Raw genomic sequence first — 21,456 nt, forward strand, 5'->3', positions numbered from 1 at the left:
ACTAACTCAGATTCTACATGTATGTTGTGATCCTTGCTATAGTCTTTCTAGAATGTCTTGGTATTCCTTCTGCTCGAGACAGTTATCTTGAGCTATTGTGTTGATAATGGTCTCTAGGCAGCTAGCCACCTCCGTTACTCTCGGGGCGAAGAACGTTGAACAAAAGAAATACAATGGATAATCTATGAATAGAAAAGGGCTAGACGTATATATTTAGATCAGGTAACTTCAAACCAAATAATTTTCTTCTTGACACCACTTATAAGAAACTGAAACGAAAACCGAATCTGCCTGATACAAATGTTCAGTTTTAACAAAAGGTAGAAACAAAGAATTCGATATCTTGTGAGTCAAGAGGTTAGGCAGGATAATAGGAAACCACGTGACCAAAAGCAAAAGCAAAACTAAAACTAAACATTTGAAATGACCGAATGTAATTAATTCCCTTTAGTAAGCCACTGGTGCGTTTAAAGAGCGTGACTGTCCAGGTATGACTCTTACTCATGGTTGTTAATCATTATGTCACCCACCTTTCATGTGCTATTTTCATGGAAGAAGGCCAAATTAGCGTGTTTTCTATTGATATACCTGCCAGGAAATGTTCAATGGATACCCACTTTCAAAACAAACAAATATTCGCTAATCTTGTACAAATTCTTGACTAGATCAGTAAATGCTCATTATGAAAGATCCATGTTCACATGGATTACTACGGTGTACCATGAGGGACATGAAAACTTCAATCAGGTTTTTGCAAACTTCAATCAGTTTTTGCAAACTTCAATCACTTTTTGCAAACTTCAATCACTTTTTGCAAACTTCAATCAGTTTTTGCAAACTTCAACCAGTTTTTGCAAACTTCAACCAGTTTTTGCAAACTTCAATCAGTTTTTGCAAACTTCAAACACTTTTCGCAAACTTCAATTGTTTTTGCTAACTTCAATCAGTTTTTGCTAACTTCAATTGTTTTCGCTAACTTCAAACACTTTTCGCTAACTTCAATTGTTTTTGGTAACTTCAATCAGTTTTTGCTAACTTCGATTGTTTTTGCTAACCCGCGCGGGCCGTGATAAGGGTATCAATTTCAAGCTTTTTGCAAAAAAATGGTACCCTTTTTAGCCACTTACGCCTACAAGTCGGCATTTAAGGGTAGTGATTTTCATGTTTTGTCAGAAGCCGTTTTCCAACTGGTATAAAGCCTGTACGGGAGCCCGAGTATTTAAGTCTACTTTATTGTATCAGTGAAAAGGGTGTACATATTTTGAGTTGATCAGTGAAGGTCAGTAAGGGTTCATTTTTTTTCACACAATTAAGGGCGGTGTTTAGGCTAAGGGGATGCTTGAGGATGACAACACATAATGGTATGTGAGTGCCGTGGGGGGGTCTCAATGGCGTAACCAGACATTTTCATGGGGGGTATGCAGGAGCACGAGTACTGACATGGATGGGGTGGAAACTACATAAGCTACATTGAAGTTACTTAATTTGGTGGGGGCATCAGGGGACATGGCTTCTGAGTGTAAATGCCCCTTTCTGGTTCTTGCCACTGTGGCCGGATCTAGGGTCCAGTGGTGTTGGAAGGGGGAAGGGTGATGTGGGGGAAGGCCCATAACCAGGGAGCTGGGCGGACGCACCCCAAATGCCCCCAAAAGGCCTCCCGTTTTACCCAAACAGTCTCCGATCGGAGTTTTTTTTTATGCACGTTTTGTTCAAAAAAAGGTCAAAATTGTTGGGGAAAATCCACTTTTTCAAAATGCGACGGTTACGGGTCTGGGGCCGGGGTCTAGGGAGCACCGTCAGGACAGAAACTCTGCCTGCTTTCATTTGGGGTGTGGGGGCATGGCTATACCAAATACGCCCTGACCCATTCCCCTATGCGCGCTACTCAGTTGCGGTGCCATGGGGGGAATTCCCCCAGACAAAACTCTTGCCCCCTGTTCCCCAGTAAAAAACCGAAATTACTAAAATTTGCACTTTTTGCTGCAATTTTGCGCAATATTTGTTGATTTCGCCACGCCAACCCCCCCCCGAAAAAAATTCATGACGCCGCCACTCTGGCACTCTGCTCTGGCACCACGTACCTATATAGTATCATGTCAACGAAAATTCCCGCCAAAAAGTGTACTAGGGTTTTATAATTACAGAATTTTGCATGTCCCTCATGGTGCACCGTACTGTTTGTCTTCTAAAGGGTTTGAAGTTAACAAAAACAGGGTTTGAAGTTAACAAAAACAGGGTTTAAAGTTAGCAAAAACAGGGCTTGAAGTTAGCATAAACAGGGTTTGAAGTTAACGAAAAAAGGGTTTGAAGTTTGCAAAAAGTGATTGAAGTTTGCAAAAACTGACTGAAGTTTGCAAAAACTGATTGAAGTTTACAAAAACTGATAGGACCCATGAGACATGCTTGGTGGCCACCGACATTATTCAATGTCTCAGCATAGACTCTGCAGCCTATACATACACAGCAATGATAGCAGCTAGGTCAAGGCTGCTTGAGGCAGACTCCTCACAGTCTTACATCACAGTTTACAATTCATATTCAGGGCACCAGAGAAAGAGAGAGAGAGAGAGAGAGAGAGAGCAAGTTGTGCATATACTACTCTTAGTACCTATATTTAGAATTATGTAAATCAGGCAAACTGAAACAGTGACTCACTACTAATGTTCCTCATAATCTGCTACCAAAAGTTATCATAAAATCTATATGGTTATCTGGTTGAAGTTTGCACAAACTAGTTGAAGTTACCAAAAACAATCGAAGTTAGCGAAAAGTGTTTGAAGTTTGCAAAAACTGATTGAAACTTGCAGAAACTGATTGAAGCTTGCAGAAACTGATTGAAGTTTGCAGAAACTGATTGAAGTTTGCAAAAACTGATTGAAGTTTGCAAAAACTGATTGAAGTTTGCAAAAACTGATTGAAGTTTGCAAAAACTGATTGAAGTTTGCAAAAACTGATTGAAGTTTGCAAAAACCTGATTGAAGTTTTCATGTCCCTCATGGTACACCGTAGATTACAATAGTGGCGTCCAAATGTTCTGCAAATTTGAATAATAGACATAACACGCAGAACGGTAGTCAATCGGTGGCTGTTGTTATTATCACTAAATTAGGCGCTTGAAACGATAAACTTCGGTGTTTAAATATTCAAAAATGTTAGTTACACATTTTCACTTCATAATTAATTTTCTCGGTCAAATAAAAAGCAATAGTTTTCATTTTTTTTGGTAAATGACAGACGAAAACTATAATGCTTGGTACTGTATATTTTTTCTTAGCTTTTTCTGAGGTCAACGTTTTTACTTTACAAAATAACATAATACAGTTTAATTTGCTCGTCAAATGAAACACAAAATTATCCCTGCTGCTGAAATGGGTTCGCCCTCGTGATGTCACACGATGTTTTCATGGGGGAGCCAATTGGGTGCCTCGTTTGGTGTCAGGAGGGCCAATCAAACATACGGGATATAACGAACCCTTGACATGACGCCCCTGTTCTTTTTTTTTTCTGCAAATTTACGAAGTACATAAATATGTTCATCACCTCATGTCCTGAACTTATGAAATATCTCTACCTACAAAGTACTTTTAAACCATTTTAGTATATAATTTTTGCCCTGTATACTTTTTTGTTTACCTGTTACTATGAGATTATAGTAACTCAGATGTGTGCCTCATAACAAAACATAATTTATTCTATTCAAGGAGAGCACTTGAATAGAATAAATTATATCTATTGTTATCCCATCTTCAGACTGTGCTCAACCAGGCATGCTAAAATATCTCTTCCACAATGAATGGTATAGCAAATTTAATACTATGTAGCCTCTATCATGTGATGCTTGGAAAAGAAGTTTCTATAAGGTTATAGGTCATTGTAGGTCAGGATATATGTCACCTGGTTGAGGTCAAATTAAGGCATCCATTTTTAAACAACATGTGATATATCAACATAGCATAATGAGGCATCAAGTTTGATATTTTGTCTAGTTTGTCTTCTACTGGATATATAATGCTATAATGGATAGAATAACATTTCTTGGGAATGGATGTAAATGGTGAGTAAAATTTTAGATTGTCTAGTTGAAATGGATTGGACAAACGAAGGTAAAATTGGTACCAAAATCACAAAACTGAAGCTTATGAAAAACTAATCTGGTGGTATAGGTGAAGAGAAATATAATTTTTTCAACATAACTGTAGTTTGGTTGTGAAAACTTTTTAGGTGTGGAGCACTAAAAATCACCAAGTTCATATGAAGTCATCGAGAACCACTTATTCCAATTTTACATATCAACCTTATCTCTCTAATGCGTTAGCAACACTTATCCAAAATTTTAACGAAATCCGTTGATGGTAAGCTTTCCAAAATGAAGTGAATTTAAAACAGCAGCGATGTACCACCTTTTGGCTTCTACCTAAAGTTATAAGTATGTAAGCTGCATTGATACCGATGCCACCAATAGAAGATTTGCCCAGTCATTTTGCATACTACTTTGACCATTTTTATTCTCATTTCTTCACAAAATGCAAACAACACGCAAAAAAAAAAAAATACAATGGGTCTCCATATGCAGAAATGAATTATAGTCACAAAGATATAACAAAGATTTTAAGTTGTGTTCACGCATGCACTTATTACCGGTAATATTTTATCTGGGCTTATGTCCGATCGAATTAAATATTTTCCGCTAATCCCTTAGCGCGTCTACATTAGTCGGCAATATCGCAGTGTCCGATGTGTTTATATCCGATAAGCCTATTACTGGTCATAAATCCATCCTACAGGAGCACCATGAGAAAATTTAACCCGATTATAAAGTTTTTTTTCACTGAAAATTCAATTCCAATAAACACCCCTCTTTAGGAAAAAGTACGTATAGACAATACGGTAAGTATGTCATGTAAGAAAAATGCAAATTCTAAAGTTCCAAAATTGAGACCAATAGTATTATTATTATTATTATTATTATGTTAGTTTGACAAAGTAGTCCCATGTTACAGTAGACTTAGCTCTATATCGCATTTTTAAACATGTAGGCCCTACATGGTGGACATCCATGAAACAATGACAAAAATAATGAAAAATAATAATGACTGCCCTTATCATGCTATCATTTTTGTCGGAGGAGGATCCCAAATTTACAAAAAGTCGGCTTCTCTAAAAATTGCGACCTCCCCTATTTCGGAAGCAAAAATTTTATGACCCCACCCCCACCCCACCGTTTACACCAAACAGGCATCAGTCTTTTTGAATACAATAAACACACTATCTGTAATCATCGTGTGACTCCCTACATTTTGGTCATGAAATTTTTTTTGACACCCCGTATATTTGGGACCCCCTTAATCATCTTATAAAATTCAATTGCATGCCTTTCTGTTATCATGCTTATAGCTTAATAAATTTCATCTCCATCTTCATCCAGGGCCATTATACTGCCCCACTGAACCCTCTGGAGGGTTTACATTTCCACTCCCCCCTAGAAACTCGTGTAGGTCATCCAAATAAGGATGGTCAATTGCTCCTGCGCCTGAACTTTTCATTTTCATCTGATCATGGTGGGTGCAATGGAGAGTTTTCAGTGCCTTAATCTTAACATGTGTCTGCTCCCCCGACCGTACGGGGAATCCCTTGTCATGCTATAGCGTGGCTATCTCCTTCCAAAGCTTCATTTTATCCCAGGAATAATTTCCGGGTCTCTCTAGATTTTGAGGAGGGCCAATGTTTCCTTGTCATTCCAATTGACCCCTCTGTTGTGTTTATTTATATTAACATTTGCAGCTGCAGCCATGATGATATCACGCAGAAAATTGCTCTCCTTAAAATTTTGCGCGAGTGATATACTCACAGTTATATTCGACAGCCAAAAAGTGCTGTCCACACGTAATTACTATTACCGGACGTAACGTTTCGATCGGTCTTAACAGCTCTTAACCCTGCCCATCTTCGGCTTTAAATTGTCGGACTTAAAGCACATTACGTCGGATATAGTTATATCCGACGCTTATTCACACTGCCACTTATATCCGATACTATTACCGACATAATTTAAGTCCGGTAATAAGTGATTTAAGTCCGACTGTGTAAACACGACTTTAGAAGATCTCAAATAACATGTTACCAAGCAGGTCATATGATAATATCGTTATGAATACGACAGAGTGACGAATCCGCAAAAATCGCTGTTCTGAGTAAACGGCGTTTGAAAATATTGCATGGACCATTCCATCGGCCCTTCTAAAATATGAGAACATTCATGAGCACTCATTTGAAATGTATATTACAGAAGTGAATGTGCACTAATTATTTGCAATACTTGCATGTTCTGAAACAATCGATATATTCCTCAAAACAGGTATTTACAGCTATTCGGCTTTATGCTAAATCCAAAAAGTGTCAATCGCTGCGCAAAGAGTTACATACGGGGACGAATCCGCATTCAACTACGTGTAAACTATAGCACTCATCCTTGATTTAGGGATTTTATGTAAAAATTGCTGGTTGTCCTAAGGCTATAGATTCTAAACTTGGTATATAAGTTATAATTAGTCATCCCCGTAATATTTAGTGAAAACTCCGGTTGAAATCAAGGATTTTAGAGTAGATATAACAATATTGGCCTATATTTTGTGTATAATTTTCTGTGATTTCCCAATTTTGCGACGGCGCTCTGACATAATTACGCCATAGCGATATCGTGTGGGGAATGTTTGTACCTATTTTGGCATCACTGGATAGCAGATACCTATAGCTACCTATTGGTATCAAAAATTTCAGTATACGACATGTAATATAGAAAATTCGGAATTTACAGCTACACTATACAATAGATCAACCTGATTTGTACAGCTAAGTATACGATTCGTCTTTTGGTCAAATTCATTAATCGCACTTAAGCGCGATTCGTCCAAATCACAATTTCAATATCTACGTCGGGAAGTAAGATTTATCATTAATTTTTGGTGGAAATGAAAGATCGCCTGAAACATGATCACAAGCATACAGTAACTCAAGTTGCTCAAAAACAATACTCGATTCGTCACTCTGCCGAATTCATGACGATATGATAGAGTTAATATTCCTTCTACATGTTCAAATAATACATTGTGTTTAAAGGTACTCCGTGGTGAAGAGGCCTCAACACTAAGATTTCGTCATTTCAGGGGATAATTCGAAAGATATTTCCCAACTTTCTTAAGCACATCATATAGGGCTATATGCCATAGTTTTGTTAGAATTTCTCAACTCGCGAATGTACCCATGGATGGATGAGTTTCAAAGCCACAATAGAAATATCGATTATTTCTGCTGGTTATATTAGAAATAAGGACATTTTGGCAGAACTATATTAGTTTGAAACGCAAAAAACATCAATTCCGAAAAAAGCTCACGGACGACAATTTCATGCCTAATTTTAACAACAAAATTTTATAAAGGTATATCCAAGGACTATGTTTTTAATTGAAATTACTGAAGAAAAAAAAATTGCTTGATATTAATTGGCCGAGAAAATGAACTTCATAGTAAAAAGGTGTATCTCTGAATTGTGGTGATTTCAACATGTATCGATCGACTTTTAGCGCGACTATGCATAACAAAAGAAGCTGGTCAGTGGCGTACTGAGTGCATAACATGGTTGAATATATTGAATATATTGAATATATCTCTTCACTTTGTGCCTTTTTTTATAACACATATGCAATTTATATATATAGCATACAGTAAGCAAAAGACTTATGGTACCAGTTATGTTCACACCTGTATTATCCTAAACAAAGACAAATATGCCAAAATTAAAACAAGCAGCCAGTACCTGTACATTTTAGCTCTCTAAGACCTTATTTGTTGAAATTGGTTGATAATTAAAGAAACGGTGATCTAAAATCTAAGGAAGAAACGAAATCAAAAGTTGCATTTTGTTCTAATCAATGAAAACACGACGCTAGTTTTAAAGTACTAATCACTGCAACTTTTGAATTTACATCTTTCTTGGATTTTTTTGGATCGTCGTGTCTTTATTTCTTGTACGATTTCAACAAATGAGGTATTAGATTCGAGCTAAAAGATTCAGATATTGGCTGCTTGTTCCAATTATCACATATTTGTCTTTGTTAAGGATATACATGGGGTGATCATAACTGGTACCTTACTATTTTGCTTACTGTATCAAAATAAAAAGTTTTTAAGAACATGGAAAATGTAGGCCACATATATAGTGACATGATACATTATATTCTGCTTTTTTCGTGAATGTATGTGGTTCATAAATATAAGAAAACAATATTGGATCATTCATATATATTATGTTGAAATATTTTCACTACTGTAACATTTTCATTGTTATTTTAATCTATTTATAATATTTTCGCAACTAATGGAAATTATTAATTTTCTCTTAAGATTTTTCATGCGTAGCCGACCCTTTCTACATTGGTGTAATTACCGTTCACTTTCCAGTACCACAAACAGATGACACGTATAAACTAGGTAATTAACATATAATATTAAAGGGAATTTATTTAATATTTACTGGGACAAACTTTAATGTACCATAGTGGGATATGAAGCATACACGTTTATCTGTGCAGAGCCTCCATGTTGGCCAAATAAAGAACACAGCCATGCCAAGATATCCTAAATTTTGATGTTGCGATTGATGGTTTTTTTTTGGGGGTGTTGGGGTTGGAAAAAACATCTTGAAGTGTAGTCAACAGCACTTTTTGGCGACAGAATAAGTTTATTGGTCAAATGCGAGCGAAGCGGGCGAAAGATCTTGCCATTTTCAATCAATCATTTTTTTTAAATCAATCAATCAATCAAATTTATTTCCATCAAAAATTAAAACATACAAATAACAAACATGATAAAATGATGGAGGAGACACAACTAGAAGCAAAAGCCTGTAAAATGTTGTGCCCCCTGAAACACTTAAAGAGCCTAAATATATAAACACAGATACACAAAATGAAAAAATACAATATACCAAGCCTGAAAGGAAAAAAGATAATACACTTGATTTCTCACCTCACACTCACACCAGGCACACTCCACCACAAAAATGTCATAGGCATGTAATAAAAGGTATGCACATAAAAATAAATTTATATGTGTAAAACATTTATTTATATAAAATTCAGTAGTATTAACCAAATGTTACCATATCAATGAATTTTACTTGTAAATATCAAAAAACAGATTTCAAGTTTGACTTAAAATGGCCTAAGGTTGCTGACATTTTAACATTTTTTGGCAATGCATTCCATATTTTTGGTCCAACCGTTAAGATACTGTTGATTTTGTGGATAGGTATTTTATAATCATTCCTATTCCTTGTATTATAGTTATGATTTTCTTTGTGAGTCTGGAAGAAATTTTCAAAAGATCTAGGTAACATTTTGTTATTATACTTAAACATAAATATAGCAACTTCCTTATTGAACATATCGAAAATATTTAATACCTTAAACATTTTGAAAATTGGTTCAGTGTGACTAAGATAATCACTATTGGAGATTACTCTCATGGCACGTTTTTGGAGGCGGTACATTTTATTCATGTGTTCTTTATTTGCATTTCCCCACAGTAATAAACCGTAATTGAGATAAGGTAATATTAGAGTACAATATAATTTATACATGGCGTCTCTTGGCAGGAATAATTTAACTTTGTTTAGTACACCAATATTTCTGGTACAAATTTTACCAATATTTTGAACATGTTTTTTCCAAGTCAAATGTTCATCTATAATAATTCCTAGAAATTTTGCTTCACTAACTCTACTTAATTTACACCCATCCAAGATGATATCAAATTCTTTGTTATTTATTACACTACTAGTCTGTGCACGGGTACCAAGATACATTAAATTTGTTTTCTTTGCATTTAATGACAATTTATTTGCTTTGAACCAATTTGAAACCTCTTGAATTTCTGTGTTTACACGTTTACATAATACAGATACATCTTTATGAGAATAAAATACCGTGGTATCATCAGCAAACAAAATTGTATTTAAGATCTGTGATGTGTTGCTGATGTCATTCATATACAAAATGAATAAAAGAGGACCTAGTATTGACCCTTGCGGAACACCGCAAGAAACGATTTCATGAGGAGATTTGCTGTAGTTATATAGAACATATTGTTTTCTATTAGAAAGATAATTTCGAAACCAGTCATTAGATACTCCCCTAAAACCATAGTGATACAATTTATGCAATAAAATATCATGATCAATCGTGTCGAATGCTTTTGATAAATCCATGAAGATACCTAAGGTCTTCATGCCTTCATCACTGGCCTTAGTAACATCATTTAAAAAATCTAACACCGCCATATATGTTGAATGATTAGTTCTGAAACCATATTGTTTTTTATACAGAATATTATATTTTTCTAAGAAATCATATGACCTATTGTATATTATACGTTCAAGAATTTTTGACAGGCATGGTAGAACCGATACAGGTCTATAGTTACCAAAAACTTCGGGATTATCTTTTTTATATATTGGCACAACTTTTGCGATCTTTAATTCGTCGGGTACAACACCTGAGTAAATTGATTGGTTAAAAATAAGCATGAGTGGATAAGCTATTTCATTTGCAACTTGCTTTACTATATCAGATTTCATACCATCATAACCAGGACTTTTACCACTTCCAAGTTTGGTGATAATTTTTACAATTTCATCTTCATTAGTAGGTTTAAAAAAACAAGTCTTATCATTTGCCTCCTTGAGATATGATGAATAGTCATTTCCTGATTGCTTAATTGTAGATGCTAAAGAAGGACCTATATTCGCAAAATATTTATTAAATTCAGTAGCAATCGCTGATGGGCATGTATAGGAACTACTTTTTGATACAAACTTTTCAGAACATTTATTGGTTTTATTACGAATAATTGAATTTAGGACTTTCCATGTATTTTAGTATTATTTCTCTCACGATCAAGAATTTCACAATAATAGTTTTGTTTAGCCAACCGCAAAAGAGACTTTAACTTATTTCTATACTTTTTATATTTTTCAATATTGTTTTCTGTGGGCTTTTTTAAAGATTTTTTGTATAAAACATTTTTTCTTCTAATACTTTTTAACAAGGCAAATGAAATCCAGGGCGATTCTGGTTTCTTCACTTTTGTGTGTACTCTTTTCCTTTTCTTTGGAATGCATATATCATAAATTTCATTATATTTAGATATGAATTTTGAGTATGTCTCATTTACATCATCAGAATTACAAACAGAAGTCCAATTGACCTTATCTAATTCCCTTTTAAAATAATCCATATTCTCATGTGTATGATCACGTATTTCGATTTCATCATTTTCTTTCTTAGGTCTGTATACATTAAGATCAGTGGTAATAAAAATGGGTAAATGATCACTTATGTCAGTAATAATAATACCAGAAGTTTGATCAAATTTTGAATTCGTAAAAATGTTATCAATAAGCGTTGCTGATTTTGATGTGATTCTAGTCGGTTTATTTATACTCGGATACAATGAATGAGAAGTTAAAATATCGACAAAATCATTAGTGTGTGAATGAATATCCTCATTCAACAGATTGATATTGAAATCGCCCATGAGATAAACAAGCTTTTGATTCTTTGTAGCATGAGTCATTAATGTGTCTATAAACTTGTTAAAAACTTTCAGATCTTGATCCGGCGGTCGATACATTACACCAATTATAATATTTTTGGAACCAGTTTTCTCAATTTCAATAAACAGACTTTCGACGTTTTCAGGATGGTGAATTTGAGCCAGATCATCTCGCACACGATATTTTATGTCATTTCTGATATATAGACACACACCGCCACCCTTTTTTGTATTCTGTTTTTGAATTCCAAATCATAGCCTTGTAGTTTAAAATAATCATGGGGTATATCTTTCATCCAAGTTTCATCAAGTCCAATTAAATCAAACTCCATGTTGGAGCAGTGAAGAAAATCTCTAAATGAATCAAAATTTTTGTTTGAACTTCTTATATTTAAATTCAGAATTGACATACCAGTCTTTGTTTTTTTCTGTAAATTGTTAATATCAATCTCAGTGAAATAAGAAGAATCACTCATATCATTTACATCAGTTAGAAATACAGTTGGATCAAAAGAACAATTTTCATATTTATTTTTGAAATTAGTATCTAAAACAGTTCTATTTTCAAAGAAACGATATAATTCTAAAAGATATTCATTCTCAATACATATATGATTAAAAGGTAGGTTTACCTCTTCATTGCATGATTTACAATGCCAATATTTGGTATTCAAGTTTCCTTTGAATTCCTTATTTGTAAGATTACTACACTTTTTGTGGTTATACTTATTACATACAGTACATTTTAATTTCCTTTGATTACTTTTTACATGTCTATGACAAGTTGAGCAAACACACGACATACCCCACACACACCAACACACAACTCAATACACCAACAAAATAAAAATATATATCAGATGAAGAAAAAATGTAATGGAAAAGTCCAGTGCAGAACATTTTCTCCAGAGACATCAAATACACAAATTTAATAGTGACCTCCTAGGCCGGTTTCAACAGATTTGTCACGACTTGTCAATTCATATTGGTATATACATGTAAACTGAAGAATAATTTTGACCATCTGGGTCATGTTAACCAAGACATTATCTCAATTTAGGCAATTCATATTGGTTTATACATGTAAACTGAAGAAATAGTTTAGATCACCTGGGTCATGTTAACCAAGACATTATCACGATTTGGCAATTCATATTAGTTTATACATGTAAACTGAAGAATGATTTTGACCACCTGGGTCATGTTAACCAAGACATTATCACGGTTTATGCAATTCATATTTGTTTATACATGTAAACTGAAGAAATAATTTAGACCACCTGGGTCATGTTAACCAAGACATTATCACGATTTGGCAATTCATATTAGTTTATACATGTAAACTGAAGAATGATTTTGACCACCTGGGTCATGTTAACCAAGACATTATCAGGGTTTATGCAATTCATATTTGTTTATACATGTAAACTGAAGAAATAATTTAGACCACCTGGGTCATGTTAACCAAGACATTATCACGCTTTATGCAATTCATATTTGTTTATACATGTAAACTGAAGAAATAATTTAGACCACCTGGGTCATGTTAACCAAGACATTATCACGATTTGGCAATTCATATTAGTTTATACATGTAAACTGAAGAATGATTTTGACCACCTGGGTCATGTTAACCAAGACATTATCACGCTTTATGCAATTCATATTTGTTTATACATGTAAACTGAAGAATAATTCAGACCACCTGGGTCATGTTAACCAAGACATTATCACGATTTATGCAATTCATATTTGTTTATACATGTAAACTGAAGAAATAATTTAGACCACCTGGGTCATGTTAACCAAGACATTATCACGATTTGTTCAATTCATATTGAACAAAATTCAGTTGAAGCTTAACTGATGAAATATGGTGCAAAAGTGGAATAAATTTGCACGTAGCGCGCTAAAATTTGCACTTTTGGGGCTAAAATGGTCAAATATAAGATTAATTTTGTCAGAAAACCACATACAAGCGTCAACCTGGGGGGATTGTATGGACCATTCCCCCCTGGCAAAATAAGGGGGGCACTTGGCCCCATAAACTTTCAGGCGGTCATCAATGACGCGGCTAGCGATTGCAGGTCACACTATTGGAAATATAGGGTCCACAACTTATAAGTTCCACCTAAATACTTTTAAAATAAACCGAAAAATATTTGAAAAAATGCAAAAGCTATGTGTAGCCGTATTTGTTTTACCCATATGGACCAAATTATAGCGTCACACGTCATTGCGTTCAGTCACAATGGTTCATTATGTAAGAAAGAGACCGTTTTAAATGCGCAAAGATTGAAATGATTTTGGTTAAAATGTAAATCACTCCTGCATTTAATTTAATACATTATTGGCTCTTATTTGTTACTTGTTTTTCAGGCCATGGTAGACCACACATATTCACGATGATTCTTAAATGGTATGAGAACGAAAACTTAACAAGTAAGCTGCACTGATATGAGCACTCATTAGCTCTTAAAAACGGTCAAAAAGGTATTTTTCCATGTTTTGAACGAAACCAGTTCTTGACCGATTTTTTTTTTCTTTTTATATTCTTTTAAACGTGCATGTTTCGTTATGTTTAGATCAAAAAAGAAAAAGCTTTTAGATGGAAAAACACGCACACACACATCCCTCCCAAGACTGATTGGTCGTCAATGTCTGACAATCTAACAATGTGAATAGTAATATTATTACTAGATAACATGTATACTATCACCTTTGTTTCCAATGGACATTTTATTGTGAAATGTCACTGTACAAGGAATACATAAAAAAAAAATTCCACATAGCCCCCAAATGAAAAGTATTTAATTATCTTTGTAATCACTCAAAAAGCATTTTGTGTGAATTTTACATCCGAACTAGAGGCTATTAAATTTTTACGAGCCTTTTTATTTTACATGTAAAGCCTATGGGGGTGACGATTAGAAATGGACGGCAATATTGAAAAACCCTCGTTTTGGGCCATTTTAGACACTAAAATGCCCATAAAAAAAGAATAGCCTCTAGTCCGGATGTAAAATTCACACACAATGCTACCTGAGTGAGTACAAACATAATTAAATAAATTTCATTCGGGGGCTATATCAAAAACAAAAAATGTCCTATACCTTCATGGTTATGAAACAAAGGTGACTAATGAGGTTTGATAGTATTTTACTTGGTCAAATCGCTGTCAATGTCATGTCATGTATAGACCTAGTGATTATGAAGACATCTATTGCTGAATTTTCTGATTTATAGTTGTCAATAGTAGAAATAGTCAAAACTAAGATATATTCACACATAATATTTCTTTAATTTTAATTCTTTATTATATTTCACAAACATTTTACAAACAATATAAGAATGCCTACAGCTCTTGTAGTCGGGCTCTCATTCACGCGCGGATGGGAAATAGTGTTCACTTTATGTTTGATACGGTTTTTAGACTGCGTAGAACACGCTCCCGTAGTCCACTTTAATTAAAAATGTGCCCACAGTGCTTTTTCCGGGGGGTGCCCCTACAATGGGGGTCAAAAATACTAAAAATGTATTCTAAGGCCAATGGTGGTGATTTTGGTGTCTAAATACCGTATATGTTTATGGACATGAGAAAGTCATTTAGACAGTTTACGAAATCCAAAATGGTTTCCTTATGGTCCCAAATTCAAAATGGCGGCCAAAATGGTGAATTTTAGCCAAACTTATTTGAACGGCTTTTCCAGGCCGATGGTGGTGATTTGAGTGTCTATGAATATGTCTTTGGACATGAAAAAGTTATTTACATAGTTTGTCAAAATCCAAAATGGCTGCCTTATACAAAATAAATCAAAATGGCTGCCAAAATGCCGAAAATTATTCTAACTTATTTGAACGGCGCTCTGACCGATGGTCGTGATTTGGGTGTAGGTATATGTTTGCGGACATAAAACAGTCATTTATATTGCTTATAAAAATCCAAAATGGCTGCCCTATGCCCCAAAATTCAAAATGGCGGTCAAAATGTCGAATATTAGTCTATATCATTTGAACGGCATTCTCAGGCCGATGGTGGTGATTTTGGTGTCCAGTTATATGTTTGGGGACAAGACAAAGTCATTCAGCTAGTTTACAAAATCCAAAAAAGTTGCCCTATGGTCCAAAATTCAAAATGGCGGCTAAAATAGTGAATTTTAGTAAAAATTACTTGAAAGATCATTCTTAGGCCGATGGTAGCGATATTGGTGTCTAGGTATATGTTTCTGACATATAGGCCCTATAGTGTACATGACCAAGTCATTTAGATGATGAAATCTTAAATGGCTGCCCTATGCTAAAAAAAATTCAAGTTCAAATTCATTAACCAAATAATCACATTTGATGTCCATTGATCTATTATGATTTAAAAAGGTGGCCAACTGTTGTATATCCCGTAAAAGGTAAACGATTTCTTTAAACCGGGGTATTTGAAAATCGGCCATAATATGAAATATAATAATCATTATAACGCAATTAAGGAAAGTAATTAACCCTAGAACTACGTAGGGGGTTGTACCACCCCTAAGGTTTTTCATAAAAAAAACACGCGTCTTTACGCCCAAAAGACTTAAATTAATTGTAGATCCATCCTGTGCGCTATCTTAAGTGATACAATTTTTACCCCAGCACCTTACCCGTGGTATGACCGATCACCAAAGATGATTAACCATAGAGGGGGGTGAGGCCCACCATAGGTCTCTACAGTATATACAGTTTCATTTCACTCTTGCAAAATTATTCCAAGATATATTGGCTTTTTACTTGTTAGTTTAGTTGAAATAGTCATTTTCTTTTATATTTAGGAGACAATTCGGTGAAAATCGCATGTTCGTAGAATTTTTGAAAGAAGGTCAATTTTGCCTATACTTTAGTACATACCCAGAATTGAATACACGAATACAAAACCCACCCAAGTCCATCGAAAGTGATTTTGAGAAAACTAAAAAACAAATGTGTATCATATATATATTATACATGCCGGGTATAGGCCATTTTGGATTTCACCTGCTAATACTAGACCCACGTAGAGGGTTGATTTGGGTTAAACTTTTATACATAGGATAGGCCTATGTATAAGCAACAATTTTCCATGCTTAACTCAGTTTGGCCAAAGTATGGACTTCGGTGGGTTGTGCATTCATATATTCAACTTTGCAAGGATGTGCTCACATTATGACGTCATAAAGATATTATGTGGGGAATGTTTGTACTTCTTTTGGTATCACTGGATAGACAAGACCCATAGCTATACATTGGTACCAAATACAATTGAAAATTAGGGGCAACACCCCCCTAGAACCCTAGAACTACTGAGCCATATACACGGACTACAAAGGGGTCTGTTGCAACCCCCCATTTTCAATTACAAACGTCATATGCCGTTATATTTGGTACCAAAATATAACTATATATCCACTCTCTCCAGTGAATCCAAAAAAAGTCCACATTCATCACATAATATCGCTATGACGTAATAATGTGAGCACACCCTTGTAAAATTGGGAAATTTTGGCTATCTACAGAAGTATAGGCAAAATAGATTCGGCCAAAAAAATCTACAATAATTTATTTTAAATCTTAAGTGCGATTTTCACCGAATTTTCCCATAAATATAAATGGAAATGGCTATTTCAACCTAACTAACAAGTAAAAAGTCAATATATCTTGGAATAATTTTACAAGAGTGAAATGAAAATCATGATGGGCATCGTCTCCCCCACCCCATGGCCATCTGTGATGGTCGGTCCTACTCCCGGGTAAGGTGCTTGGGCAAAAATGTTATCACTAAAATGAGCGCAATGGATGGATGGATCTACGATTAGCTTAAGTCGTTTGGACGTAAATACGCGTGTTTTTTTTTATGGCGGATGAAAAACCTTTGGGGTGGTACAACCCCCTGCTCAGTTCTACGTTGTAATGGTTATTATATGATGTTTCATATTATGGCCCCAAAGGTCTTCAAGTGCCCAGGTTTAGAGATAGAAATAGTTTACATTTTACGGGATATACAACATTTTCAATCGTCTCTGGACTACCTTTTTAAATCATAATAGATCAATGGACATCAAATGTGATCCTTATAGTGTGTATTAGTATTAACATTTGGTTAATGTTGAATATTTTGGGCATCTATGTTCCATTTATAAGTGATTATATTGTGACACGGTGACTTTAGATTTAAAACAAAAATTATGTCCCAAGGGCTCGGGTGTCTATATGATAATTAGATAAAATCAATATAAAATTTGCAATTTTGGCCACCACTTGATTTTTTTTTTTAGCATAGGGCAGCCATTCTAGATTTCATCAACTATCTAAATGACTTTGTCATGTACACTATAGGGGCCAATATGTCACAAACATATACCTAGACACCAATATCGCTACCAGCAGCCTAAGAAGTAATTTTTACTAAAATTCACTATTTTAGCCCCCATTTTGAATTTTGGACCATAGAGCAATTTTTTTAAAATTCTGTAAACTAGCTGAATGACTTTGTCATGTCCCCAAACATATAACTGGACACCAAAATCGCCACCATCGGCCTGAGAATGCCGTTCAAATGATATAGACTAATATTCGATATTTTGACCGCCATTTTGAATTTTGGGGCATAGGGCAGCCATTTTGGATTTTTTAAACAATATAAATTAATGTTTTATGTCCTCAAACATATACCTACACCCAAATCATGACCATCGGCCCCCGAGAGCGCCGTTCAAATAAGTTAGAATAATTTTCGGCATTTTGGCGGCCATTTTGAATTTTTTTGTATAAGGCAGTCATTTTGGATTTTGATAAACTATGTAAATAACGTTTTCATGTCCACAGGCATATTCATAGACACTCAAATCACCACCATCGGCCTGAAAAAGCCGTTCAAATAAGTTTGGCTAAAATTCACCATTTTGGCCGCCATTTTGAATTTTAGAACATAAGGAAGCCATTTTGGATTTCGTAAATTGTCTAAATGACCTTCTCATGTCCATAAACATATATTTAGACACCAAAATCACCACCATTGGCCTTAGAATACATTTTTAGTAATTTTGACCCCCATTGTAGGGGCACCCCCCGGAAAAGGCACTTTGAGCACATTTTTAATTAAAGTGGACTACGGGAGCGTGTTCTACGCAAAATTTCAGTCTAGAAACCGTATCAAACATAAAGTGAACACTATTTCCCATCCGCGCGTGAATGAGAGCCCGACTATTGGTTTGATTGATAATTTATTAAATTGATTGATTGGTTTGTTGATTGGCTTCATGCTTAAATTTAATATTTCCCTTAATATTTATTTTCAGTTCCAGATTGTGATACAGCCCTTCCCGATGACGCTGTGTGTTTCCATAAATACGATACTAGTGCATATGTCAGATTGACAGGAGCGCTTGCTGAGTTGGTTACTCTTGTGGTTGAAGAATGTTATCAGAGTGTCCTGCAGATCCCACACGACAATCAATGATTTCATAACAGCCATTGACCATTTAAACAAGAATTCCTGAAAAAAATTGGTGTCAGTTCCAATTTACAATGTAACTATTATTTTAATGTAATGTTAAAGAGAAGTTTTGCACTGCAGCACTGACAAGAATATTTAGTGGTTGTTCATTTTATCATTAAATAGGCCTAATTATACACTTACATAGGACTGCGTGTTTTTGCGCAACGTCAGCCTTCTATTCTTCAATTTTTTTCACAGGAGGAAGATGGCGAATTTCATCATTCGATATCAGCAAAGTATCAGGCCCTTGCAACTCCTATACCAGCGCAATACAAAAAGATTTTTGTTTAATTAACACTGGATGTTTTTATAAAAATATTGTATGTGACGAAGAAGGGGGCTGCCCCAGCAAACACAAAAACGTTTTAAAAGTTCTATTTTGGCTTTTGGTTTAGGTAAAAACGTTTTAATAACATTAAAATGTCGGGTTATATAAAGGTCATGATAACATTTTAAAACGTTTTGTATGAAAACACACTACAACAATATTTTTAAATGTTTTCAAAAATGTTATTGTAAACTATTTTTTGCAAACATTTTTGCCAAATATTGTGTCAATACTTAAATAACATTATGTTAAAATATTTGAACCCAGCAAACACAGAAATGTTCTTAAAATGTTTTTTTTTTCAAAACCTTTTAATAACATTTAAATGTCGGGTTATATAAAGTTCATGAAAACGTTTTTAAAACGTTATTGAAAATATTTTGGGCAAACATGTTTCGCAAAATATTTTTTCAACCCCAAAATAACATTCTGTTTAAAATGTTTTGTATCAAGTTTTCAAGAATGTGTTTAGAATGTTATTAAAACGTTATTATACCCTTTATATAACCCGACATTTAAACGTTTTCTGTAAAACATTTTTGTTTGCTGAGCAGTAGATTATCAAAAATGTTTTTAAGGTTATGAAAACGTTTTATACTCTTAATATACCCTTTATATAACCCGACATTTAAACGTTTTCTGACAACCTTTTATAACCTTTTGCGAATGATGTCGAAAACGTTTTGTGTTTGCTGGGTGGTGGTTTATTTGTGTAAAGGTCAAAATAGGATTCGGATTGGGTCAGGACTCTTGTTTCGTCATCTTCCTTCATCCAAGACCCACAGTCTTTGAACCGGCTCAGTGTCTGGTGCTTTTTTTTATTATTTTTTTTTTTTTGTAATTTTGATTTTGAAATGGAGCCTTCATCTTTGGTTCGAGTTGTATTTTTTCCTGAATGTATTTTAATGCTTTCTCTCCCCCACCAGCTCTCCAAGTACTGATAAAATACAAAAAAACTGAAGAAAAAAAATGTGGACACCGTCGGTTCCCCCCGTGTATTATCCGCCGGTGCCATTATCACGTGACCAGGCGGCGTAGGAAGCGCAACACGTGACGTTCGAGATTGGCGAAGATAGACAGCCCCATTCAAAATACACGGCTAGCAATTACAAATGGAAAATTAACATACTTGCAGTGGGGTACTTTGTCGTACCCCGACGGTTTTAGAGTAAGATAATTTTGCTTTGACACCACAAAACAAATGTAGAATTGTTCTTGACGATTTCATGATTATGTGTTAATCCAATGGCGACCTCAAAATTGGCGATATCGCTTCCATCACCGCCTGACGTGACTGTAGAAAAATGCTGCTGCCACCAGATATAGGCTAAGTAAAACAGCGTATTACTATCAAGATTTATGTTTGAAAGCTATCCTCAGATCGATGCGTCAAGTTTCCAGTCCATCACACTACGTGCTCTATATATGCCGTCGTTTTATCTTTTCAGTTTCTGTTTCCGTATCCGTAATAGTTTTTGTAAGTCATTGTTATTCTGAAGTGGTAGTCTCCCAGGTGTGACCAATCTTTTATTCTAGCCTTTGGTTAGGAAGCAAAATAGGGAGATAAACATTGATACGAGGGAAGTGCGACACTGTAGCCCTGCACAAGTGCATTGGGACGCGACAGGCTCATAAGCGGACCTTTTGTGATTTAAGGGCTTATTTTCAACGTTTTTACAGAAAAAAAGTGGACATTATCATTCGGATTGGCATACATTTTGTCAAATTAATATAGATCAATTTAGCAATGCAAAGACGAGAGGGCGCTAGACCATTAAAAACATCGGTCTTGTCTCTCCCGCTTTTATTGACATAGGCATCTGCTTCTATTGAAATAAGCTGATTGGTACTTCAAAGTTAACAATGAAGTTAGATTACAGTAAACTTACTGAATTACTTGCGTTTTCGTATCTGAACAATAGACTTACGGAAACTGAAAAGATAAAAAGACACATAATATAGTCCATGTCAATATTATCAAGACAGAGATTGTGTCTGACGTCATCTGTCA

At 34.8% G+C, this 21,456-nt stretch overlaps 1 protein-coding gene across 1 annotated transcript in view; it reads left to right on the forward strand.

Moving 5' to 3' along the window:
• LOC140140617 (uncharacterized) overlaps positions 1–19,430 on the forward strand; it is a 37,452-nt gene extending 18,022 nt beyond the window's left edge. The window contains exons 5-7 of the mRNA XM_072162375.1: positions 8,401–8,487; positions 13,990–14,052; positions 18,918–19,430. Of these exons, the coding sequence (XP_072018476.1) occupies positions 8,401–8,487; positions 13,990–14,052; positions 18,918–19,078 (311 nt within the window). The 3' untranslated portion in view covers positions 19,079–19,430. The remainder of the gene's footprint in view (positions 1–8,400; positions 8,488–13,989; positions 14,053–18,917) is intronic.
• The last annotated feature ends 2,026 nt before the right edge of the window (positions 19,431–21,456 follow it).

The sequence above is a fragment of the Amphiura filiformis genome, chromosome 19 (assembly GCF_039555335.1).
Source record: "Amphiura filiformis chromosome 19, Afil_fr2py, whole genome shotgun sequence".
Classification (NCBI taxonomy): domain Eukaryota; kingdom Metazoa; phylum Echinodermata; class Ophiuroidea; order Amphilepidida; family Amphiuridae; genus Amphiura; species Amphiura filiformis.